At 40.1% G+C, this 27280-nt stretch overlaps 1 protein-coding gene across 1 annotated transcript in view; it reads right to left on the reverse strand.

Annotated features, from left to right (window-relative positions):
- Positions 1 to 27280, reverse strand: part of MCTP1 (multiple C2 and transmembrane domain containing 1) — a 601695-nt gene that overhangs the window by 169785 nt on the left and 404630 nt on the right. The window contains exons 11-12 of the mRNA XM_003785982.3: positions 18225 to 18411; positions 12605 to 12698 (exon numbers count right to left, since the gene is read on the reverse strand). Coding sequence (XP_003786030.1) covers positions 12605 to 12698; positions 18225 to 18411 — 281 coding nt within the window. The remainder of the gene's footprint in view (positions 1 to 12604; positions 12699 to 18224; positions 18412 to 27280) is intronic.

Raw genomic sequence — 27280 nt, forward strand, 5'->3', positions numbered from 1 at the left:
CCCCACCCCGCCCACTTGAGGTCATGACACTGATACAGAGCTGGGGAGGCCCACGCCCACCCCGCCCACTTGAGGTCATGACACTGATACAGAGCTGGGGAGGCCCACGCCCACCCGCCCACTTGCTGCCTGTTTAGTGGCCAAGCCAGCTTCAGCTTGAGCAAACTACAGGATTGAGCATTAAAGTCACTCAGAAAGCTGGAAAATATTCTTCGTAGCAAAGTATCTCAATAATGGAAGAAAAAGTATCCAATGTACTCAGCCCTATTATGAAACTAATTTATAGCTTTCATAGGAAAACTATAACTCAATTTTAGCCCAGGAATATGGGGAGAGGGGAGAGGGAGGAGAGGGGAGGGGGGAGGGTGGGTGGAGGGAGGGTGACTGGTGGGATCACACCTATGGTTCATCCTATAAGGGTACATGTGAATCTCTCTAAATGTAAAATATAAATGTTTTAACACAATAACTAAGAAAAAGACATGAAGGCTACGTTAACCAGTTGGATGAAAGTATTTCAAATTGTATACAGAAACAGTACACTGTACCCCATGATAGCATTAATGTACACTGCTATGATTTAATAAAGAAAAAATAAAGTCACTCAAAAGATATTGAGTGATATTCTTGCTCCCAGAATAGAGAGTTAATCCCAATCCAACAGTGTGGGCTTTGTGCAGGTTCATTTTGCGGCTGACAAGGAACACAGTTTGCTGGGCGCGCCGTGTTATAAAAATGTGTATGTGTGGATACCCTGTGACCACCTCTGGCTGCCATTTCTGAAAACTAGAAGGCATTCAACAGCATGGAGAGCAATTCATACCATGGGGGCCTTTTCTTTTGGGCCTACCTTATACAAATTAAGCTCTTTGGTTTAATTTTTTCAGTTGCCACAGTTTAAAATGGCTATATTTTAATCTTTTTAAAAAAATAATCAAGGTTGCCATCCATCCTTACTACAAACTGGAAATTCAATCAGAACACACAACAATGTTTTAGTTAGGAAATTCCACAGGGTCCATCAGAACAAACAGCAGTGCATGCTGGAGACATCCCCCAATGCTCCTCTTAACCCTAGACATGCAGTTTTGACCTTAGATTTTTTTCATTGACTGACCTAGATACCTTTTAAACATCCAGTGTTTAAAATTAACCGCCACTCCTCACTATGTCCCCCTGTGTCTGATTCTGGGACTGAGCAATAAAACCAGGGCTTCTCTTTTCTCCTAAGTCTTGAAGCCAGTTTCAGTATGGCAGGAAAAACTGACACCCTGGAGTTGTGGCTTTCAAGCTGCTAGATCCAATGCACATAAATTTTCTATGCTGAAGATTTTATAATATCTTCTTTACTATTATGCAATGAAATAAAATTGACTGTACATGATTTCAGTCTTTTTTTTTTTTTTTTGAGAGAGAGAGTTTCACTATGTCATCCTCAGTAGAGTGCTGTGGCATCACAGCTCATAGCAACCTCAAACTCCTGGGCTCAAGTGATTCTCTTGCCTCAGCCTCCCAAGTAGCTGGGACTGTAGGCACCTGCCACAACGCCCGGCTATTTTTTGCTGCAGTTATTGTTATTTTAACCAACCGGGGTTGGGTTTGAACCTGCCAACTTCGGTGTATGTGACTGGCGCTATAACCACTGTGCTACGGTGCCAAGACATGCTTTCAAGCCTGAATATAAGGCTTAACTACTATTAAGGAGGACTACTAGAAAGTTGTTGACAACAAAAGTATGCATTGATTAATCTAATAAACATTTATCAAGTGCTTACTCTGTGTCAGGTAATATGGACAAAAAAGAGAAAGGTCTCTGCTCTCTTAGAGAGAGCTGCCACCTGTGGTGGGAGGGGGCAGAGAATAAATGTTGAGCATAGTGAATATGTGAATATGATAGTGCTATGATAGTGAATATATGACTGAAGCTGATATATGAAGAGAGTAATATGTACTGATGGGAAATAGAAGAACAGATCTGAAGGGGGCAGGGAGGGGCACAGTGCATAGACTCAGGAAGGGTGGTTGGAATAGGCCTCTTGTGGGGCAGGTCCCAGCCAAGAACTGAAGGAGGTGAAGGAGCAGTGGACATCTGGAGAAAAGGGATCCAGGCAGAGGAGGGCTGGACCCAAGCCTGGTGTGCTCAGGGCCTCTGAACCCTACCCTAACCCTAACCCTAAGCAAGATGAGAAGATGTCAGAGAAGTGATGGGGAATCAGATCATGAGGTCCATGGACACCGTCTTAAGGTCTTTGGTGTATACTGAGTGGAATGGCAGCCATTTGCAAAGCTTGAATAAATAATTTATATTCCATGATGCAATCTACACTCAAATAATCAGGAAAAAGATTTTAAACCTATATCAATGTCTATATTTACTCAGGAAGGACTAAATTTTCTTTTCTCTCCTTTTTTTTTAGACAGAGTCTCACTCTGTTGCCCTGGGTAGAGTACCATGATGTCATAGCTCGCAGCAACCTCCAACTCTTGGGCTCAAGAGATCCTCTTGCCTCAGCCTCCCAAGTAGCTGGGGCTACAGGTGCCCCTCAATGCCTGGCTAGTTTTTCTATTTTTAGTAGTGTCACTCTTACTCAGTCTAGTCTCCAACTCCTGAGTTTGAGCAATCTACTCTCCTCAGCCTCCCAGAGTGCTAGGATCACACACAGGCTGAGCCACCATGGGCCTGATCTGCATTATGTAAGATTGTCTGATACTTTGCAGGACATCTAGTGTCCCCCTCCTCTAGCTACCAAGCACTAGTGTTGCTCCACAGTCACTATTGCAACTAAAGTTCCCTTGAAAATCTCCACAGCACCCCTGGGGGCAGAACCACTCTCCCCCACTGAGAAAACTTACCCTGCAGCCACAGTTCTTAAACATTGTGGTCTGAGGAAGTCTTAAAAATTACCAAGGATATCAAAGAATTATTGTTTTTGTGGATTCTATGAAAACTTACCATTTTAGAAATTAAAAATGAAAACATTAAAAAATATTCATTAATTTACTAAAAATAATAGTAAATCTATGACATGTTAACATCAAAGTAATTAAACCTCATGTAGAATTAAATGTTTATTGTACACTCATGAGAGAATCAGACTCAAAGATGCAAATAACACCTTAGTATTATGATGAAAATAGTTTTAACTTTGCAGATCCCTGTGTGGGTCTTGGGGCTCCCCCGAAGTTCCTGGAACACACTTTGAAAACCATGACTAGGGAAATATGTAAAGCTCACTGTGAGTTTATTTACCTTGGGAGCTAGAACTAGATGAGTAGGTATGGGATTGTGGATAACTAGATGCATTCTCAAGGCCTAGAAGTAAACCATCTGGATATTTGCAGCTTAAAATTTATGACAGAAAAATGAGAAATGAAACGAAACTGATGAGAAACGGAATAGAAAGAAGAGGGAGCCCCTGGGCTCTGTGGAGTGAGGAGGGCCTGTGAGAAGAGTGTGGCCATGCTTTCCAGAGCTGAGATAAATTATGGGAACAAACATCTGAAGACTTCATTTTCAATTCGTATTTAATATAGAAACTATATGCAAGTGATTTGTTACAAGCTTAGAAACACAAAAGTTGTCTGGTCTAAAATGAGTACAAAAATGTATTATAAGCTCTTTTGTTTTTGCAAGGCTTCCTAGACTCTTTAGGATCTACAGTAAATTTATATTCAATTAGACTCCCCTGCAGAAAGGCCTGAGGTTTCAGATAAGCTTCCCTATAAGTAAATTAATTAGCTGAAGAGATCCTTTGCAGCAAAATTAAGTTCTTCAGGCTTAAAAAATTAAGATGATTAAACTTTTTAAAATATATTTTTTAACTAGTCAAAGGCAATAACTGAAAATTGATATCTGTAAGGCATTGCCTTTAGAATGATGCCTTTATCTTTTGTATTATTCCCCTACAAAATATCTCATCCAAGAGTGTGTTCTTGATCTTGGCATCTACCATAATATCTCAGAATTTGAAGGCCTGGAAAGAAGCCTCAAAAGGCCCAGTTCAAAGCACATGTAGCTCTTACATCCCCTTTGCAACCAGGGTCCCTTAGGCTCTGATTCAGTGGTTCCAGGGATAGGAATCATCACTTCCACAGAAATCTTCAAATCTATTTTTTTGGCAATTATAATTTTTGGAAAATGCTCCTGTACGTTGTGTATTAAATTATATCTCCATAACTTTTATCTATACTATGGTTTACTATCTGTAGTCATTTAAAAATCTAAATAAAACGATGGGTGTAAAGGGAGGGTGTGGCACTTGTCACACAGTGAATGACAATGTGCTTTACCTGCACTCTGTACTGGACACTGTGCACAGTTCACTGGGCATCCAGTCTTTCTAGTGTCTCCTTTTGAACTACAGAGGCTGTGAAGCCCAAAGTGACATCTCAAGACTCCCTTTCAGCTAGAGATGCAGATGTGATTTAGGTTGTACGAGTCAGATGTACTTGCCTAAGACTTGATATTAAAGCTCAGTTAACTGAGAGCATGTGAGGCCCGTTTCACCCCTCAGACTGGGAGCAGGAGTCCTGGGAGCAATTGTGATGTGTCTCCCCAGCTTGCTGATGTCAGCAAGTCCTCGCTTTTGCCTTGCCATGTTAGTATTAACCTCTAGAACAGTGATCTTTTGACCAGTGCACCGTGGCACAGTGGCGTGCTGTGCGAGGATCTTAGGTGTGCCACAAAAATTTTTAAAGATTGTTAATTAAATTATTTTCAGAAGAAGTTCAAAGCACAATAAGTATATTCTTTTTTTACCCTTTTTGTTTTTGATCAACGTGATTGAAGTGTGCTGCAGAGGGTTAACTATAGGTTCAAGTGTGCGTGAGACAAAGAAGGCCAGAAACTCTGCTCTAGACACTGAGCTGAGGGTCGGCTTCCTTTGGCCCTTTTCGTCCCCAGAGATTTTCTGATCCATTTAATGCTCTATAGTGAATCTTCTTCTGATGAAATTTGCTCTCTGGACCTGCGCCTTGGCCATCACCCCCTGGCCAGCTCATATTTACTCTCTGTCCACCACAGGCCCTCAGATAACCGACAAGATCATTTCCCATCTCCCCTTCTCCAGGTTGTGGTGGCTCCTGTGGAAAGGTGCAGATCAGTGGGCCTGCCTTTACAAGCCGAGGGAGAGAGCGTGAGAGAGGGTGTGTGTGCTTGTGTGTGTGTGTATGTGTGTGTTTGTTGATCACAACTCACTTAACCTCTCCACACCTCAGTTTTCCATTTTTTAAAATGGGGATAACATTTAGACTCCCCAGGCTGTTGGGAGATTAGTTGTGATGATGCTTGTAGCAAGCTCAGGTTCAATAAGTGCTAACAGCCATTGTTATTGTGATTGCTATTGTTATCATTATTCTAGAACTATTTTCAATTGACTTGATTTTAAAATACCTATTGAGAACATATTCTGATTAATCAATGTTCTTCTTTAAAGAGTGACTTCCAAAATTAGATTCACCCCCAGTATAGGTGACGAGCATCATTGTCAACATTTCATGTTTATTCAATGTAATGACCTTGATAAATGTATAATTCACTCTCATGGAATTTAAACTCAACTTGAATCCTAACGTCTTTGCTGAGTCTTCCACTGTGCAAGCACACGCTATCCTTGCTTTGAACTCAGGACAGAGGGTAGAGCCACACTTCTCAATGTTCATCTCGTTGAATTATACTTATCTGTTTTATACCACTGTACACACATATTGGTCTCACCTAAAATGAATTAAATGGCCCTCCTAGCATGTTTGATAAGGGAGCAGTCAATCCTCTCCTCAGCAACATCAGTAAACACACTGAATGGTGTAGACAAGGACAGAGGCCTGCGTCTCTCCCTGGGCAACCCCACTGATGTCAGCCCTTTACTAAGCACTCTGTTGGCTTGACTGCTTAGGCATTTATGAGTCTAACTAACTATACTATCACATGACCACAATATCTCTGTAGCAAGAATTCTTTTTTTTCTAAACACCTAGTTAAACATAGATCCTCTCTATTTGCGGCACTCTGATCCATCCTTCCAGAAAATGCATTGCTAGGCCAGGCACAGTGGCTCACACTTGTAATCCCAACACTGTGGGAGGCCAAGGTGGGCGGATCGCCTGAGCTCATGAGTTCAAGACCAGCCTGAGCTTGAGTGAGATCTCACCTCTAAAAATAGCTGGGCATTGTGGTGGGCACCCATGGTCCCAGTCCCAGCTACTCAGGAGGCTAAGGCAAGGGGAATGGCTTGAACTCAGGAGTCTGAGGTTGTTGTCAGTTATGACATGATGCCACAGCACTCTCCCAAGGGTGACAAAGTGAGACTTTGTCTCAAAAGAAAAAAAAGAAAAAGAAAGAAAGAAAGCACATTGCTTATTCACATGATTATATTTTAATGTAACAAAATATAGAGTTTAATTTTAAACAATGCTTTTAGCATCAGAAAGCATGTCTTCAAGCACTGAGTAAAGAGCTAACCTTCCAAGCCAAATCAGCAATTTGCTCTTTCTGTATTCAAAGGATTATTTTGTAATCTTAGTTCCACAGAACCTGATTAATTATTTTATAGTATTTCTCTTTCCCTCATTTCCCATTGATAGGGGGACCACCACTTTCTCAGCCCATAGTCCTTCACCTCTAGAGCATATCAAACCCAATTACTAATCTCTTTTGTCATCCCACCTAGTCTTCCAGCCACGTGACCTGCATAGGAATCACACACGATTTCTGTAATTCCCTTTACAACGCAGCTCAGACTCAGGCTCCGGCCTCACCAGCTCTTGTGCCAAATTAATACTATTATTTCTCTTTTCAGAAATATTTTGATAACAACTGTTTGGCTTTAGAAGAACACTTTTGCATTTCTATAATTAGAATAGTTTTAAAAATGCAATTGCTGAAAGAAATAACTTTTACTTCTGTGTAAGATTCTCAAGAACAGGAAGAGCACAGAGTTGTGCTTTCTTCCCCGTGATATATTTGTTAGTTCAAGAGATATATGTAGTATTAACACGTTTATCATGTGTGTGCGTGTGTGTAACATTGTTAAATCAGGTACATTATCATGATAAGGAAATCAGGCATTGCATATTTTGATGCATTATAAATTGCATTAAATGTCTTCTCAAAGTTTGCTATCTGCTAGAAATCTTCTGTAAGTGTAATTATTAAAAATCAAATAGGACATTAGCTCATGTAACAAAAATAAAGAATATTGTGCTGGGAAATTTTCAATACAATTTTAGGGTTTTTATTTCCAATATAATTTTAAGATGTTAAGAGAGTCAAAGTTAAAAAACTAGGAATATCAGTACACAACCCTCATTCACGTAGTAAATTATTTTAACCCTGATAATCCATAGATAAGCAGAGTTTTTGCTGTTTTACACTGTGCTTTCCATGGAACGAGGAAGAATTTAAAGCACTGTTTTCTCTTCTTCCAACATAAGTTTCAAGTAATGATCATAAAATCAAAGGCTGCATTTGTCAGATGTCATCAATGTTCCTAAACACTGTGATGAGGGCAAGAAGAAGCAACTTTGCGACTTTCTCCAATAAAGCAATTGTATTCTGTGGGCTACTTGAGGCAACAATCGCATATATCTCATGCAATTTGCTAGTGTAACCCACAAAAAGCTAATTTCTCTAAAGGACAATATCTGGTCTATGTTATGTGTATGTGCTTGGTATTTCTTCAATCATACGTAAAACTTTCAAAGAACAGACTTGCCCTTCCCATATAGTTGCCTTTTTATTTTCTTTCTCTGAATAGGCCCATAATGTTCAGGAAAAATACCAAGAATAATAAATCCAAATCTCTGCATAAAATATACCTTCATGACACACTCAAGTTGGAAATCACAGGAGCCAATAAAAATGCAGGCAACCTACTGGTAATGAGGTCAGAAATACAAATAAATTTACTTTTAATGAAGACTGGAGGTGCAGTAATCAAAGTGTTAAAATTCATTTCATGCATATCTCATTTGCTTCTTAGCTGATATTTACCACGCAAGTCTGTGAGAAAGTAGAGGCCTAAGATGCTCCAGATAAATGGCTCAATTAATTGTACAGAGGTAGACCTCTTTGAGCCAGCCGGGCTGTGAGCTCTTTATTAAAAGCACTATTCTGTAGCCCATAACCTTGTTCCTTGACTCCTCTCTGGTTTCCAATTTAAACAAGTCCCCAAGCGGCCTGCTCTAAAGGGCTTTGTCTCCCTGTCATTGTTAAGAGAGCCGAGGCATCCTGGAAGTGTGAAATCAGACCTCATGAGCTGAACGGTTCCCCAGGGAACGCCAGACCGCGCAGAAGGTCAAAGTCATGGGCCGGACCATCTAAGAGCGTCTGATCGCCGGTCTGTGACACAGCAAGTCGGGGTGGGGGCTAGACTCAAGAGTACTGAAATTGAACACATCTTAATTAAAGCCCACAGACAGCAAAACAAAATGTTTTCTAGGCAGCCTGTCAAACGGGGCTTAAATTTAGCTCTGCTAATGAATCTGAGCTGCTAACTGTTATTTCTTAAGATAATAAGAGTCTCACGGAAGCTGATAAAAAAAACTGTAGCATGTCTTTTTCTGCTATTTTGTTACTTAAATATTTTCCAACAATGAAGACAGTTTTCCGAAAGAAAAACATGGGAAAAGTCTATGCGAATAAAGGGGCAGTAAACATGTCTCTTAATAACTAGTAGGTTTCCAGACTCTGGGGCTGGCGTGTCGCTAGTCTTTAGAAAAAGATACATTCATTTAATGGGACAATTTCAGCGGCACCGTCTGTTAATTGTAAAATTCACTCTCTCTGTCTCTGTCTCTCTCTCTCATTTTCTGAAAAAGATGGTGCATTAATTTGAGAGATCAATTCACCTGGGGTGGAGAGTTTTCTATCAGTGTGCCTTGTAGTGCAGTGAAAAGGTAGGGCATCTTTTGAAGGGTTTCACAGTTCTCCCATATCACTATTTCTGAAACTCAGTGGCTGGTTTCCCTGGGGAGGTTGTGACCTCTTCCTCAGAGGGGGGAATAAAAAACACTACCCAGGGGAAAATGAAGGGGAGGGGCTGAAGAGAAGAGCTCTTTTCTCTTTCTTCTCTTGGAACTTGAAAGAACCAATAGGCCAGGTCTAAATTGAAATCTCATTCAATACAGAAGACTTCAAATGTTCTGTTGAAGCAGAAATTAGGCCCCACTCAAGGAAAAGAATAATCAGAAGCTAGAAAAGACAAATTATAACAAGAATCCTAATACAAAAAAAAAAAAAAAAAGAAAAGAGAAGAAAAGAAAAATCCCCCAGTCATTCGCCTTTCCTCACGATCTGTCCAGTCTGAAGGGAGCACAGAGCAGTGGAGAGAATCTGCCCCATGAACACAGCCAGACAGGCTCTAGGTTTTGCTTTGATGCTGCAGAGATATAGTAACCTTCTCACTGGTTAGTTGAAAGGTAAAGAAGTTGTACCAAGAGGAATTTTTCAGTTACTCAAACTTTTCCCCTCACGAAGAATTGAGCTGACCAACTTTCCAAACCAGAGTGCCACTTTCTCAGGCTGTGAAAGGCTGCCCACAATTTGACTGAAATTTCAATCCACTCTTGTGCCTTGCTCAATGCATGTGTATGTGTGGGAGTTGTAAATTAAGGCCTTAACCACCAGAGTTAATCTCTATTTAAAATCTGTATTAACCTTAATGATTTGAAGTGCACTGTCCAACACTAGGCTATTGAGAAGGAAGAAAAAACTACCCTCGACTATCAACAGTTTATTAGGGGCTTAACTGAAGAGACCTACTGTAGTAGTGTTCAGCTGAACAAGGCTATAGGCTTTTCTTGTGGAAAGGGAAAGAATTGAGGGTTTCATTAAAAAGTAATTTGTGCTTTATACTCACTCATTCAAAGAGAGTCTCAATTGCTCTTTATTCACACAGAGTTAATACAGTATCACAATGTTTCTCAATGAATGTGTTGTAACAAAAGAAAAATTTTACATTTTGAAAGGGAAAAATTCCTTGTAACTGCAGTAAGATTGATGGCTACTTAAAAGATTATAGAATGTTTCTCTCTTGTGCTCATGTTTAATGATGAAATATTATAATTTAAAAAGTTTTGCTTCAATAATGGAAGTTTAACTCTATGTTCAGGTCATTAAAAATATTTAAAAAATAGAGCTAAGTTGGTCAAATAAAAATGTGTCTTGTTACACTTTTCTAGAAAAAAGTGTTCTGAAGCTAACCAAGCACCTCATAGTAACAACTTCATTTGTACCACATTAGAAAATATTGCTGCCTTAGCACAGAGTTATCAGTGATTTAAAATCTCCCTTCTCTATCTGCAACACTCCTAAATGGAAGCTAATTTAAGGATTTGAAGACAGCATCAATTTCCTCTTTCAAACTATGGCTTAACATCGTGTAGAGCTTGACTGCTGTTATCCCCTGAGATGTACATCGTATCTTTAAAGTTCTTCATTGAGCAAGTAAGAAAGTAGACAGAGAGCTTACTTGTACCTCAAACTTAATGTCAAAAATCAAGAAGCATCAGGGTATATCTAAGTATTTATCCTTTCCAGAAGGGAAGATTATTTTATAAATTGGTCGTATATTCAGACTTTTCTGACTTAGATATATGGTTCTTAATCTTTGCCGCCATCATGAGTATCATGAAGACAACAGAAGGTCTAAGAGTGAGGAAGGTCAAAGACTGAGTTATCCTCTTGCTCCTGAATAGTTCAACATCTCTCTCCTTCAATTCAGAGCACATTAGATTATAAGGTCAGCATGGAATGAGGAATCACTAGATTTATATCCCTAAAACTGGAGGGAAAAAATGGAGACTCTGTCATTTAGTATTCTCCAAATTAATGTTCATTTATCAAGTCAAAATTATGTCTCATTGAATCACTAGGGAAAAGGCCATTGTTATTCCCATCAATTTACATAAAACCATTAGGAAAGAAATACCTCTATTTTTTTCAGTTTTGAAAGAACATGTACTTTAACTTCCACAGTGGCATACAGGCCACTAGGTTAATGTAGTTTGCATATTCATGAAGTTTTAAAACCAATTGACAGTTTCTCTCCAAGAGAAGACAAATTTATATAATTGTATTGAATTACATAATAGGCAGGTATCTAAACTTTTGAAGTAAATGGTACTTGAATTTTTCTATAAGAAATTGTTGTACCCAGATTAATGTGATTAAAACTATACCAGAAATAAAATTCATAAAAAAGAAAATAAAATTAATACTCATTAATTGTTTAGTATAAGGAGCCAAGTCAGTACATATGCAAAGACAAACTACCTTCTCTCCTACTATTTTCAGGTATGCCAATTAAAAAAAAAAAAAATGACGGGTGGTGCCTATGGCTCAAAGAAGTATGGTGCTGGCCCCATATGCTGGAGGTGATGGGTTCAAACCCAGTCCCAGCCAAAACTGAAAAAAAAAAAAAAAAAATGACAGTTGTTATCATCTTCTCAGTTACAAATGAGTTGATAATTACCTTTTTAAAGAAAATGTAAACTCCTACCATTTTTATTTTTATCACAGGATAAGTAATCATTTGATACTATGTAAACAATAAAATTTTTAAATATTGTAGCTTCTGGAACAAAGCCTACTACTCTTTTAATTTGGTTTTGATCCTGTTGAGTGAATTATTGAAGGAAGGACACAGTGACTTGCAGAGCCTTGGATGGGAGGAAAAGCACGTTTTTTCTTTTCAAACAGTCTGTTGCCTCTTTAGGGTCATCCTGCTCAACACTCACGCTGTAATGTCCACAAACAGTACATGGATGTCTTCAGAACAGTGAGATTTACACAAAAATTGGTCAAGACAGTCCTATTTATTGTGCAATTTAAGATGTGAATTTAAGGTATGGCACAAATATCCCCCAAATCCTTATAAAATGGAATCATAAATAGTCAAATAGTTGTAAATCAAAAAATAATTTAATTCAGGAAATTGATGAAATAATTACCATGAGCCCATTTGTTAATATGACAAAAAACCAGGAATACCCAAATCAGGAAGTTCTGGGGGGCATTTTTATAGGCCTGTTTCCTAGTTTAAAAAATTCCAATCTAGATGTTTAACTCAGATCCAGAATTATCTCTGGGATATGCTGAAGAATTTAGAAAACTAAGAAATCAGTTCAGCATACTGACCAAATGCCGAGAGTTCAAGCCCAGGTTTTTAGTATTTACACACCTAAACTTCTCAGTGAACCATGCAATGGATTTAATGCAGGTTTGCATCACAAGTGTTGCCGCTGCAAGAGAAGCTGATGCTGTAACTGGCGGAAGGCTACACGTGATTGCCCTGGCACCTGAGAACAGTGGCAACACCTGGGAAATAGATTCCCATTACTGTGATTAAACTTTGCAGAAGGCAACAATTCGAATGTTATTTTGCCTTGCATTAATTACTTTTAATATATTACCCTGCCTTTAAAAGTACAGCCAATACACAAGTCAGGGGGTTGGCAAATCCCTGTAAAATGAACCCTGAATCTTTATATTTAAACTATTTCCTTTGAAGATCCAGTCAGGTGACATGCAGAGTTGGATTATTAAAGGTTGTGGACCTTGCATGCTGCTTGATATGTGGGCCAGGAGAGCTGTGTCATTACTTACCCGTTACATCAGCAGCCATCAGCCCTTCTGCTCTGATGACTTTCACTTGGAGAAATCCCACATCTTTCAGGTTGTGAAATATCCTCAGTGGACCCTGCAAGACCACAACACTGACATTAGGAAAGAAAAGTCTTAAGGAGTCTCAAAGACTGGGGGAGAAAACACCACATTTTATAGTCTAGCTCAGGGTCCACTTAAAGGGGTTCATTTGTATTTCTCCAGCACAAATTGTCCGTCCACCATCAAGAATGTGCACGTACACACACACACACACACACACACACACTGAGTAATTATTGCCACGAAAGTAGATCTTCTGAAAGAATAAAAAAATCACATTTACTCTCCATATAAATAAGTATCAATAGATGATGAAAAATAAATTGTGGAATAGATACATTGCTTTCTACCTTTACTATCCCTACCAAAACACTCTAAGAAATCTTTCATCTGTAGATACAATGGCTTGCAAATTAATAATTCTTTTTAAATTTTTATAATATTGGCCATTTATTTTTAATACCTACTATGCCGTGAATTCACAGGGGAAAGGTTCCAGTAGCTCAGGGAGATGGCGTGCCTTTGAATGTGACAAGGCTTTGTATGACTAATATGCCATGAATTCATGGGGAATAAGTAGATTCCAGCACCTAATATCACGGTTCCATTGGTTCTCCTGTGTGCTATGGTATATGCTTGTTATGCCATGAATTCATAGGGAATGGGTTCCAGGAACTCAGGCTCCTTTCCGTTGGTTCTCACAAAGTGGGCTTCTCCGGGTGGGGCAGACTGGCGCTTCAGTTGAACCCAGGCACCTTTCTCTTTGGCTTCCTTCTTTTTCTGATCATTTTCCTTCACATGTTTCCAGAAGCTATCTTGGCTCTTAAAGAGCTTAATATGCTCAATACAAACATTAATCCTCTTGGTAAGAATCTTGCCCTTAACTTGTGTGTTTATAACAATGCCAACAGCATGCTGGGTGACGTAGGCTCTTCCAGTTTTGCCATGGTGACATCTGTGTGACCTGCCATTTGGAACAGGACTCATTCCCTTGATGTCCACAACATCATCTTTCTTGAAGATTCGCATCTATGTGGCCAAAGGAACAACTCTGTGTTTTCTAAAAGGCCTAGAGAACACGTATGGGGGCCTCTCCTCTTTCCCTTTGTGTTTGTCATTTTGGTGAATTACTGGAAGATGGCATCTCCTTACTTTCTTTTTTTGAGCCAGTGTCTTGCTCTAAGGCATAGCTGAGCTGGTCTTGAACTCCTAAACTCAAGGATCCTGCCACTTTAGCCTCCTGAATAGCTGACCCTACAGGTGGATGCCACTGCACCTAGCAATGATTCTTAATATTGAATCTTAAGTTGTTGATTGTGTAACAGTCTTCAGGTTTTAGGGGTAAGAAAATCCACACTAACTATTTTTGTCTATTATTTTCTTCTTGATGACTGTTAGAAATTACATGTTCTAGGTGAGGGTTACATTATCTAAAGACTATCTCCTAATATTTATTTCAAAAGAATTATGCAGTTGTATAAATCTTTTAAGTAAAAAAATACATAATCTTTTTAAAAATCAAATTGATGACTAAAGATAAATTCATAAGTGATGAGCAATTTTTCTTAAAATTATTGTTGTATACATTGAAATATATACTGAAAATATATTCTTTCAGTATATACTATACAGAAGAATGGAAATTTTGATAGAAAAACTAAATCCAAATGATAAAACCTATTTTATTATTAATTTTATAAATTAATAATAGTGATATTTTAATAAATGCAGTACTTGTAGGAATTAAGAGAGAGAAACCAATACAACAATTTAGAAGTCAAATTAATGGGCTCAAATACTATGAGAAGGAAACAGACCTATGGAATGCTAATATGCATTTGTTTACTTACACTTCAGCATTTTCTTATGATTTATACTTACAGCATTTTTCTTTTATTTCTATTCAGCAAATCAAAGGTACCTCTTTATCACAATTTTTAAATATTTCAGAACCAGAGAGCATACATACTTTTGCATAATAAAATTACCTATTAAAATGTTACTAGAGTAAAACTCATCTCATCATTTTATTAATAATGTGAGAATACGAACAAGCAAATGCTTAGTGTGCTATGAATGTTATCAGTCCTGTCTGACTAGTCACTGTTTACATGGAAGCTATGACCTTGGTATGGAGGAGGAAATGCAGACATATGAGTAATCATATAGCCTAACTTAAGAAATAGTGTTTAGCATGAGGATTAACTCTTAATCTCTTATTTTTTAAACAGTTGTTTATCACTAAAAATCTGTTAAAAATACCTAGATGACAGGGCTTAGTAAAAAACGTGCTCCTCTCTTATTTAAATGCCTCTAAGTTAAGGGTTTAATAGTAGGGGCTTTTGACAGTAGTCTTACAATTCAGAGGTGTGTAGGCATGTTATATTCCTGCGGTGACATCGAGTTTGGGAAACTTCTTATCTCAGAGCCTACTCAAAGTTATAAACTAGGTAAGACCCCTACTCTAATGATGGTGAACTAGGGTTACTGGAAAGGTTCCTGTGCTTTAATTTTCAGGAGTAATTTAAACCAAGTTTCGCTGTGACAAAAAAAAATACCACAGTCCTCACGTCTGAGAATCATTTCCCACTAGCAGCCTCATTCACGAGCACGCTGCCTTCCAGCACCTCAGCTCTGGCGCTCTGCTCCCCATTTGGAGGGTGATTATTGTTTGAAGGTTGCATTTCCCCAAGTCAGCTGACACTCAGTAATTTATTGCAAATTTCAACTGTGTAGGCCAGTGGCATGCAGGTTATAATGAGAACACCAAAAAAAGCAAATAAATACATCAGTTAAAAAAATATAACTTTAAGTAATGTTTAATCAAGAGGTATTCCCGCCTTGTATTTGTGGTTATTTTAGAAGGCCTGAAAACCCGGTGGCTTCTGAAGCCCGAAATTTCCATAGCAGAGGAATCTATGATTTGCTGTGAATCCTTTCAGCCCTCAATAGATGGGAAAAGATTGAAATGCTCTGGAGAGGAGTCCTCTTTATTTTTTTAATGAAAGGCTGTATAATATATTTTCTCTATGGCTGCAGCAGCTGTCAGGGAGAGCATCTCAGTTCAGCTCTATTACGGGAGAGGCAATACCCTATACTATGGCATCGAGATGCTCTGAGGGGCCAGAGCTGATTGACAGCTTGTCACCATGACGTCTTATTCCATCTCTGTTATGGAGAAAATTAATGTCACACCACCAGCCTTATGACTCGCTGTCATCTTAGAACCGCTCACCTTTTATCAATGCTCTAAATAACATTTCAAGCCCATCGTCTCACGGTGGACAATCCGGTCAAGGGACATTAAATCAGATGACTGTGAAATGTCATAATAAAAATGGAATGCTAACAACTTCTTCTCTAAACTAGCTCCTCTGGTTTTTAAACTGTGACAAGGGGGAGCAAGGGTTCCACACACCCGTTCTGAAAAGGTCATATAATCGCTCTTGGTCTGCTACCCATTACTACCTGCCCCTACTGACCTTCCCTTCTGTCCTCCCCTGAAAGAAGAAAGAAAGAAAAATGGAATTAACCATCTTCTTAGGACGTGGTGATCAAATAATGGCTCACACAGTAATGCCCATTTAATTTGTGGAGCTTCAATGCTTAGCAATGAACTGCTCCCCGACAGCAGCAGAGAGCTTTTCCAGGGCTGTTTCACAGCAGAGCAGGGCCAATTCATTCACTTTCCTGATCATGACTGATGCCAGATCAAATTCTTAAGTTTGACCTCAACTCCTAAAAATACACATGTCCTTATAGGAAAGCATATAAATAATTCTTCAAAGGAGTAACGTCTTTTCCATGTCTCTCCAAATCACACTTCAGACTGATATGGCATTTATTCATTATTTTCATAATCTGCATAATAAAAAGAAACACACAGAAGCCCTAAAACAGAAGTCTGTCCCCTTGTACTGCTCTGAGTTATCAACAGCACGTGTGCTATGTCACATATAGTCGTCTGTTAGCGAGTTATGTCTCTAGAGGGAGGCAGAGGCCTCTGCCTGAAATTCAGGGCTGAAAAAACAGTTCACTTTTAAATATATTGAGCAAAATATAATCTGAGAAGTAGCTTAAACATTCACATAGTATTTTACATCTTATTGAAATAACTAACATTTGAAAGAAAGTGTGGAAACAAATATTCAAATTCTGACTGAAAATAGCTGATTTAAGGAAGTCCATCCAGCAAAAAAAAAAAAAAAAAAAAAAAAAAAAAAATCAATAATGGGTAGATTACTTCTAATTACTCAGGCAGCAATATCATCTTAATATGTGGGATAATATCACAACATTAATCCATCAACTACAGTATTATAATTCCTAGAATAATTTTTGTATTAATATGGATTAATGCCTCTAAAATTATTTTAATTCATGAGGCTTACTTCTGGTAACAGGAGAATATGTTTTGGCAGGTAGCAAAATACGAAATAATCTTTATAATTGCAACTTACATTAGTAGATGCCACACAATACCTTAGGATCTTAGGTGGTTTAAAAATATATACTATTTAGCCTTGCTAAGTCACCTCTATTAAGCTGTTTATGATAACACCATTGGTAGATGAGTTGTACAAGCATTAGCGGACAGCTGATTCAGTGGAGATAGGCAGAATAAATTTGCTGAAGCACCCGTCCTGCTAATCTGTTTGAAGAATATTGTAGAGCATTAGTACCAGCACTTCATGTTATCTGCACAGCCTGATAAGGTACATCTTTATTAAATTCAGTTATTGAAAGGGATGTCAGTCAGCAAATAGGAAATTTTAAATCTAAAAAAAAAAAAGGCAGTTCTTTGTTAGTCAGAGCTTGGTTTCATGGCTGAGTGTCCAGAGGAGCCTTCTAAGCACCTGGCAGCATTGTACAATACAAGCTTTGTAATTTTAAGTGGAAAAGCCTTTTTCCCAGCTTCGTGGGCGCTGAGGCATTTACTTTTTCAAGCCTCCACGGAGAGAGAACGGTGGAGTCAGAGCTCCCCTGCCTGCCCAGTCGGGAAAACTGCAGGGACCCAGGCACTGTGCCTGGGGACAGTGGGTGCGGTGGAATTCGAGGACGGGGTTATTTCACTGACTCACTATTCCCATCACTCCACGTTAGATCAAAAGGGACCGAAGCTTCCTTTTCATTTTACTTCACACTGAATGAAAAAAAATTAAAGGAATGACGAGAGGCCCTCCCGGGCCGTGGTAAATAAAATCACTTCTCTGCGACTACTCACTGGTGACCCACCTCCCAACTAACCTAAGTGCCATTAACGACATCTTGAACTTGGAGAGACGTGGAAATCTTCAGTTACACGACTTCGTGAAGTCATTTTAAGTAATGCTGTGCAAACTTGCCCTTCCTGCTGGGCAGGCAGGGTCCCAGCCTCCGAGCCCAGGAGAAACCAGGTCTCCAGGCGCAGGTTGGGTCGGGCCAAGGGCTGAGTGGCATCTGCCCTGGCCCAGCTCCGGCCTTCTCCTGATTCCCCGTCACACAGCGGCCCAGACACACCCGTGTCACACCAGGTGGACGATCACCAGTCACACGGGGCTCCAGAGGGCTCCATACGTACGTATCTCCTCAGGATCTGCTCGCGCTCCGTCTGGTCCTCCAGGGCGCTGAGGGACAGGTCGGCGACGCTGACCGAGGCCGAGGCCGTCAGGGTCACCAGCAGCACCAGGTGCCCCGCGCCCTCCTCCAGCTGCAGCTCCAGCTTGTGCGTCTGCTCCCTGCTGAGCGCCGACAGGTCCACCTGGCACCTGCGAACAAACGTTTCCAATCAGCGCGGCTTTCTCTGGGGCCATATGCAGCAGAGGCGCAGAGCTATGGAAAAAATGCATCAGTCGGAGCGCCATTCGGTCCCCTGGCGGGTACGGCGTTCCAGGCAGCTTCTGAGCACAATTTACACACTCATGATCTCAAAGTCTATAATCCCTTATTGCTTATATGGTGCAAACGACTTGCCTGAGATTTGACTGCAGTCCACGTCACCGTCTGCTGACAGCGGTGGGGACTCGGGACCCCCAGCGCAGAACAGGTGGCCCTCGAAACCGTCGGGTTCCTTTATGACAATGGGTGCTTCCCCCATTAGAAACCGTGTTAAGCAATCACATACAGACCATAGCGCTGCCACACGCTTGGCAGTTTTAAAACCATGGCAGTTTGTTCACAGTGCACTGCACGAATCTAAATAAACACACCAAATCCCCGAACTCGGAGCCGAGCACGGCGACCGGGCTGGAGCCACCGCAGCCGGGCTGCCCAGCCCGCAGTCTGCCCTCCCCGAGCAGTACCTCGGCAGCATTTTTCATAAAAATGTCAATTGATTTGAAGAGAAAGGTGATGTGATGACCAGGAGGCTAATAGAGGAGAGAAAGGGGGTGACCAAGAACGAATGGTGTTGACAGCAGGGAATCTGCGGGTCTAAGATGACAGTGCGGACGGGGGGCGGTCAGCGGGCGGTCAGCGGGCCGGCTGAGGCTCCTGCTCTTCACGCCTCTCTCAGTCTGTCTGGGGTTTGAGGCTGCGCTTTACATGGGACTCCTAGGAATGGGGCCTTGAAGCTTGTAGCTGGGTTCAACATCTCTTTAGCATGAGTGATTTTAGAAGTAGAACCAAAGACCAACACTTATCTCCTATTTTTGCCTCGTCTGGGACCAGACACAAAGGCGATGAAGAGCAATATTGACACAAGAAGTAAAAATGAACAGACACGGCACTGCTCAGTGGCAGAAAGTCTGCACTTGCTCCTGGAAAAGTGAGAAGGGAGAGTCTGCGCCTAGTCTCGGAGACACCTCCCGAAGTTAGGAGGTACAGTGAATAACTTAGTTTCTGCTAACACAGTGTCTTTTGATATGATACTCTCATGCTGTCTCCTGAGCTTTTAAAGCAGTGATTTTCAATGGGGTGTGCCATGAGAGGATCTTAGGTGTGCTGTGAAAAATTTCGAAGATCATTAATTAAATTATTTCCTGAAGAAATTCAAAGCACAGTGAGTATGCTTGTTTTTTGCTCTTTTTCTTATCAACATAGTTTAAGTTGGAAGTACTAAAAACAAGTACGGATACTAGTCGGTTTGAGAACCAATATCTGTACTTGTTAAACTTTAGTACTTGTTGTTTTAACTTCTGGAAGTTTAACTATAGGTTCAAGTGTGCCATGATATAAAAAAGGCTGAAAGCACTGATCTAGAGGATGAAAAAAGCTATCAAATCCCTATCTAATATTCTCATTTTAATTGGGATTAAGTTCTTATCTATAACACCTGGAATAAATTGAGGGCAAAAATACAGCTGTGAAAAACATCCATTTTGAACATGATATTTTAGAGAACTTTCACGCTCCTGGCACAGTGCCGGCCTGTAGTTTATTTAATGGGAATGAACCTTTGGCTTGGATTGAGAGTATAATACTAGAGAACTGAACAGGGCCAATAATTCAGAAAGTATTTTTTGTTGGATACAGTTGGAACCAAGAAGGGTCTTTCACTTGCTTTTTCTCCCTCTTTTTTCATTCTCTCATGTTGACCCTGCACGTCCCAGTCTTCCTTGCTTTATTCTTTTATATGCAGCTTCAGCATTCTTACTCTATAAAACACTAAACATATCAAAGCCTGCTGGAGATTTCCTGCTGTGCCTCCACCACTCTGCACGCTGCATAGATGCCGGCATCTCTTCACTTATAATAGTCACTGCACTTGATGCTATAGAGTTGGGACGGTACTCTAAAGATTATATGGTTTAGGAATTGCAAACTAGCAACTTTCAGAGGAATCTGATCCACAGATTTGCTGGTTTTGCTTGGAGTGCTCAAAAATAGTTTTGAATCTCAGTAACTGTAGGTTCAGGACAAATATCTCTGAATTGTTTCCATTACTGCCTATTATTTACAGCTGGCCCTTTCACTGAATTACTAAGTACCAATATGCATAAAGATTTGTGATCCTTGCAATCTCCTTAATTTACAAATGGGAAAACTGAGGGCCAGAGAAGTTCCTTGACTGAACACAGAGGTTGTTATCAACACAGGCAGGACCTGAATCTGGAACTCTAGGGTCTAAGACCTAGGCCTTTTCTTTACCATCCTGTCATTAAGTAACTGTGCCTCCCAGGAGGAAGTCTGTGCTGGTAGCAGTTCCATTAAAAACAAGTACAGATACAAGTACAAAAAATTATCTCAGGGAAGCACCTGTGGCTCAAAAGAGGCCTCATATACTGGAGGTTGCAGGTTCAAACCCGGCCCTGGCCAAAAACTGCAAAAAAAAAAAAAGTTATCTCAGCTTCTACGTGTGGAATTGTTATTTTATGCTTTTTAAGTACACATAAATTAGGGAAGAAAGTTGTAAGTTATTGCTCTTAGAATTTGATTAAGAGAAATTTACAAAATGAATTTTGAAAATTATGAGGCTAAAAATTTAAGTTAGCAATATAAATTTAGAGGGAAGATTATACTTTTCCATTGTACCTAAAATTTCAATATTGGATATAGTCACAGAAATAGATAATCTCAGGTTCTGTGCTACGTTAATGTTTCAGAATTTTGACTTTAATAATTCCAATGTGGAGAATGCCTGTTTACATAAACATATTGGACACGAAACTATTAAATCACTTCATAGTTCTTTGTTGAGGTTATGTAGATTGTTGATTCTTCTAAAAGTTCTGCTTAGGAGTAACATGCCATTTTTAATGAAGTGTCACCAATAACAAAGCAAAAATGTCTTATAAACTTGAAGACAAAGTTCACCGATGAGTATCAGATCAAATTATTACTGGAATTGGGTGAAGAAAAGGACATGTGCTACCTCTATAGCTTTGGAACAGACACACACAGAGATGGAGCTGTGCGACGTGGTCTGTTACGAGATGAACACGGTACTAACCCGGAGAGGCAGACTTTTCTGTATTTGGCTCACCTATATACTTCTACATGGTGAACAAAGGAAGGATTCTCTATACTTTTAATATGGAAGTACTAACTGGTCATCTGGATGGTCCAGAACAGGCACACATTGGCAGTTTTATATTGTTATCAAAGTAAAAATAAAAATTGAAAAAAAAACTGAAACAAATTTATGAACTCTAAAAATCTGTTCACAGCTTCACATTCCCAGACCCAGACACAGAGAAAAGATCTCAGGATTGGGAGTCTGATTCCTTTGATTCTGGACCTGTATCTTTTACTAATTGGTTATATGACATTTTTCAAGATAATTCATCCTCTTGAATTTTAGGTTTTTTTGCCTGCAATTATGAGTTAATTGAACTAGATGAACCTTTAATTGTCAGTAATCCCAATTTCAATAATTTGTTAACTCTCGCCCTGTTTACGATTTCTTTAGAATTCCACAAACCAGAAAACTATAAGAACAAGTTCATCTTATAGGAATGAAATATCATTTTTTTTTAGAAGGCTGGACGTTAGTGTGAGAGGCATCTAATCTAATCTAGTCTCAAGTCACAGTGCAAGGAGCTCTGGGGTGTGCCTCAAAGGCCTATGGGAGCAAGTGTGAGAGAAGAGGGTATAGACTCTCCTCTTTGGTTCCCTTACATCTTTGGTATATCAGGGGTTCCACGTGTGTCATTTGAAAACTTACCTGACACACCTTATGTACTCCCTAGGTCAGCGGTTCTCAACCTGTGAGTTGTGACCCCTTTGTAATGATGAAAATACATTGTAGCATTAGGAAGGTTGAGAACCACTGCCCTAGATTCTTTTGGAGCCATGGTCACCTGGGCTCTTAGCTCTGCCCTGCCTCAGCTGCTCTGCTGGGCCTCCCTGGAGGCCTGCTGTCCATCCCCCCACTAGGACCAACTGACTGCTTGGGTCCTCATGGGTCTACTGAGGGTGGGTGGGTCTCTCATTCAGCCAAAGGGGTGGGCTCTGTCCTCGGTGGCCAGTTTGTCCAGCCTAGCTGCCACATGCCTGGAGTTTCTAGCTGCCAAGACCACTTCTGCACATGGGTGCAAGGTCACACTGGGGATAAAGTCTGGCTCCCAGATCAAGAGCCACCGAAGCCAGATGAAACAATACAGAAATTCTCTCCTGGGAGAAGGATGCGATCAATGGAATAGGAGATGGGAGGACAAGTTCCCATACCCTCTTTCTCTTCAGACTGTTGTAAAATGTGACACTCCATGTAGCCTGTCCACACACGGCATGCCAGGCAACCAGCCATGCCCTGGAGACACAGAAAATAGTGAGCAGCCCCTAACAACAGATCACCTTCAATGATGTCATGGATCGTGCTTCTCAACAAAGCACCAGCATTTAATCCTTGCCTCCAGCTCTGTTTTCTAGAGATCCTGGGCTAAGGCACCAACCACTGATGGAGTTCAGCCTCTAGGTTAATCAGCTGAGGGGTCTAAAACACAACTGACCCCATTCCATGCTTATGAGACATCCTGAGCAAGCCAACGGGACCTCCATGACCTGCCATCTAGTCTGTGTGTCACTCGCTGATGCCTGTTTTCTACTTGTCACTCCAGAAGGGTTATTACTCTCCTGCTACCTCTGTGAAGGCTCACCTGTGTCTTTATATTTAGAAAAGGTGTCCCCTCTACTTGGGATACATGGACCCTTCTTTGCTTGGACAATTTTTGCTAATTCTCATTGAAATAACTTACAGTTATCTTTCTCAACATGCTGAAACACCTGGAAGGCAGGGACAATGTCTTGTTCTCAACACCTAGCACCTAGCACAGTGCCTGGAAGATAACCAGTGTGTGTACATATTAAAGTCCTTATGGACAAAGAAATGCCGGTTGGAGCGGCCAACAATGTTGGTGACAGTGCCTGAGGGGGCAGACCTTGCACTGCACCCCTTCTGCCACTTCTCGGTCTGCTGTCCGCCTGGAAGGTGGTTTGGTTCCTCTCTGACACCCATTTCACTCACTCATTCATTAATGCACCCTCTAACTATTTATAAAGTGTTTATGGGGCAGGTCATCTGGTAGATTTTGGAGAATCAGCTCCTTCTTCAACATTCTGGTTTCTCAGATTCTTATTTCCAGAATTACCACAGACGCTATCCTGTATTGAACAGTTATTTGGCTTCAGAGTCCATGTCCAGGGCTTTAGGAATTTTGATAAAGCTCAATTACTCATTGGAATGGTGTTATTAACTGAGTCTCTTAGACCCTTTATACTTCAGCTTTCCTCATTTATCAAACGGAAATTTGTTTTTAAACTATGCTTGCTCTTTGGATGGAATTGTAAGAACCCATCAATGCTAGATGAGAAGCACTTTGAAAAGTTGAAAGTGCCATGTCAATGTATCTAGTTATGCTATCACATCTACCTTCGTTTGATATTGGAGAATTCAAACTATCTGTACCAAACCTAACTCAATCAATCAATCAATCAATTGAATAATCAAAACAGACTCACAACTGAAGATTTCAGATTTACATTCCTTCGTCCCACAAATGGAGACATTAAGGCTCAGAGAAACTAAGTAATGGCAAGGACTTGAACTGTCCTAACTTCCATATCAAAGCTTAAAGTCTTTTGCATTAAAATAGTACATGCATGCACACGCCTGCACTTTATTATTTAACCACAGGAAAGGAATATTGGCATCTTTATTTAGCGGCATTCCCTTCCAAGTTTAAGGGAAAAACTCTCAGACTTCTCATTGCCTTTTCTTAGTCTTTGATTAGTACCCTGCATGTAAATGTACAGGTGTCCTGGGCTACAGGGAGTCAATGTTAGAACTATTTGGAATCATTTTTTAATTTCAAGATGAGGCAGAAGTGGGCCCTCATCAACATGTGCCATCTGCATTAACACTGGAGGCCCATCCATCAGTGACCTCGCACGTGGCCCCCAGGACATGGCAGGAACATGGCCACCACCAAGCACCAGCTGGGTGCCTTCTCTGAACTGCAATGCATACGTGCTTATTGAGTGGACTTACGGATTATATGATCTAGCTTTAACTAGCCTAATCCTCACAAAATGGGCAATTAGCTTTAAAAGATCCCAATAAAGGGGCTGGGCACCCGTAGCTCAATGGCTAGGGCGCTGGCCACATACACCAGGGCTGGCAGGTTTGAACCTGGCCCGGGCTTACTAAAAAACAGATGACAACTACAACAAAAAAAATAGTTCCAGCAGATGCCTGTAGTCCCAGCTACCTGAGAGGCTGAGGCAAGAGAATTGCTTAAGCCCAAGAGTTTAAGGTTAAGAGTTTGAGTGCTGACACCATAGCACTCTACAAGGAGTGACAAGTGAAAATCCCAGTACAGGATGTGTGGATGGGAGGTAATGCTAATTGAACCAGCACAAGTGAATAGCAACGATAAACAAGGATCCGAAGGGCCTGCTTGGACTCTGAGGCTACATTGTGATTCCCAGCCCCAGGGCCGTAGGCTGGGACCTAGCCAGAACGCTCCAAAATCATCAAGAAGACTATCTGCAACAGAAATTTATATCTGCCCCCTTTAACAGTAAACTTGTACATGTGTGGTATGTCTTAACATATTAACTCACGATACTTTGAAGCTCCCATGATTAGCAGGACACTTAAAAAAGGACAAGATTCAGAATAGGGAGGACAAGCCTCTGTGGGGCAGAGAGATGTTTGGAAACAAAATTTTATATAACTTTTATTAAATTTAACAGTAAATTTTATGAAGATTTTTAAGATTTCTTGATATGTGAGAGCTATTTTACATTAGTATGATAAGACATGATGTTTTAGAGCACCTTATGTTATAAATTAATATAATACATAACTCCTTAGAATATCTGCATTTTAAAGAATTCAATATGTAACTGCTAAAGTGTTTTCAAGTTCCATGGTATTGCAAGTTTTTAGTCTTATCTCTGACATTGCAAAGAGCTAACTGCTGCTCCTGCCTGTCTGTTGCCAGAAGCCAGTCCTCAGCTGTCTTTGGGGAGACTGCTTCATCAGCGCACACCTCCGCAGACTTGGGCAGTCCTCTATGATTCATGGACTTGAAGGTAAGTTATTTAATACACACACGACAGTATATGGACACTGTCTTTGGAAAATTTGCCAATTCTTTAAGAAATATTGCAATGAGTATAAACTTCCTGTGAAAAATCACTGGGAAAAAATCATCACTAACTCATGAAAGAAAAGTAATTAACATCCTAATGCTTTTGGTTTAGTTAGAGTCTATGAAAAACCAAGGCAAAAATCAATGACACATTCATTTAAATGTTGTTTATTTCCCCCAATGAAAGACTTTGCTCAATCTCTAGTAAGAAAAATCATAAAATGTAACAATTTAATTTTTTAAAAACTTCTTTCACTTTAGAATTTTCTGTGTTTTCAAATGAATAATGCAGTTGAATTCTTCCTGTAAAAGAGTCACTGTAGTCTTTGTATCACAAACAAGAAATATTTCAACCAGAGTCAATAGAGTATCTAATGCTTGTAAGCACTGGCTTTCAACCTTAAAAATTCAAACTCGAAACTGAAAGGCTGCTCCTCATTTGCAGCACTGACCCTGAACAGACACAGAAGCAACACGTTCTCTTCTCCTCAGCACTAAGTACAGAGCATAGATTTGTTTTTATGGCTGTAGAATTTGAAAGCATTTGTTCTTCACCCAGAACTTAATCATTTTAGAGTAAGATTTTCTTATCATATATTATTCATAAATTTTTTTTTTTTAAATCAAGCTATCTAGCTTACATTTGTAGCATGTTATTGAGGGTAGGACCAATGGCTGGATCCTTAGAACAATGTAACAAACAAAGTCAGTAGCAATTTACTAACCTAAAATATATGTACCCCAAATCAATGCCACTGTAAAGATAAACAAGCATTTTGCACACTAATAAATAATGCTATAAATCTTGCTATATTGGATTGCAAATAACTCCAACTGAATAAAATTGCATGACACAGGATTTACTTATTCCGCACGTTCATAAAAACAACTTGTGCTCTGACAGCACTCATTCTCGGCAATTTACTGCAGCTGTCAGCAGCCAATTTGTTCAGATTACTGCTCTGCATAAAAGTGTAAAAATCATGAGGATTTATTAGCTGATTATCGTGAAAGTGGCAGTCCGTGTTGACTGCCAAAATGCAGGTGATCAGAAAGTTAAACAATTACGTGCAGATTAACATTATTCCACCTTTGCTTGAAATGCGTAGTTCAGCGACAGGTAAAATGTGTTGTTCAAAGTCACAATATGGTGTTCTGCATCACCTAAGTTGGTTTATCGAATACTTGGCATTTTATGGAGCACTCAATGGCTTCAAGAAAACACACTAAATAGACTGTGGGGAAATAAGCATGGACTTTTGGGTCAGGAGACCTTGGTTTGAGCCTCTGGTCAAGCACCTCAGTCGTGTACTAGCTATGCAACCTCTTAACCTCCTTTGGCCTCACTGTTTTCATCTGTGCTGTTGGTATGGTGACAAGGTTACCTTGCATCATGACAAGGTAACCTTGTCACCATGTAATAAGGCCCTACAAAGCATCATCATCATTCCATTTATGGTAAATTTCCTTTTGTGTAAAATTTAACCTAGATATTATAATGATAAAAAAAGTTATGATATGGGCAGCACCTGTGGCTCAAAGGAGTAGGGCACCAGCCCCATATGCCAGAGGTGGTGGGTTCAAACCCAGCCCCGGCCAAAAA

Source organism: Otolemur garnettii, unplaced genomic scaffold (genome assembly GCF_000181295.1).
Source record: "Otolemur garnettii isolate 467f Iridium unplaced genomic scaffold, OtoGar3 scaffold00017, whole genome shotgun sequence".
In the NCBI taxonomy this organism is placed as follows: domain Eukaryota; kingdom Metazoa; phylum Chordata; class Mammalia; order Primates; family Galagidae; genus Otolemur; species Otolemur garnettii.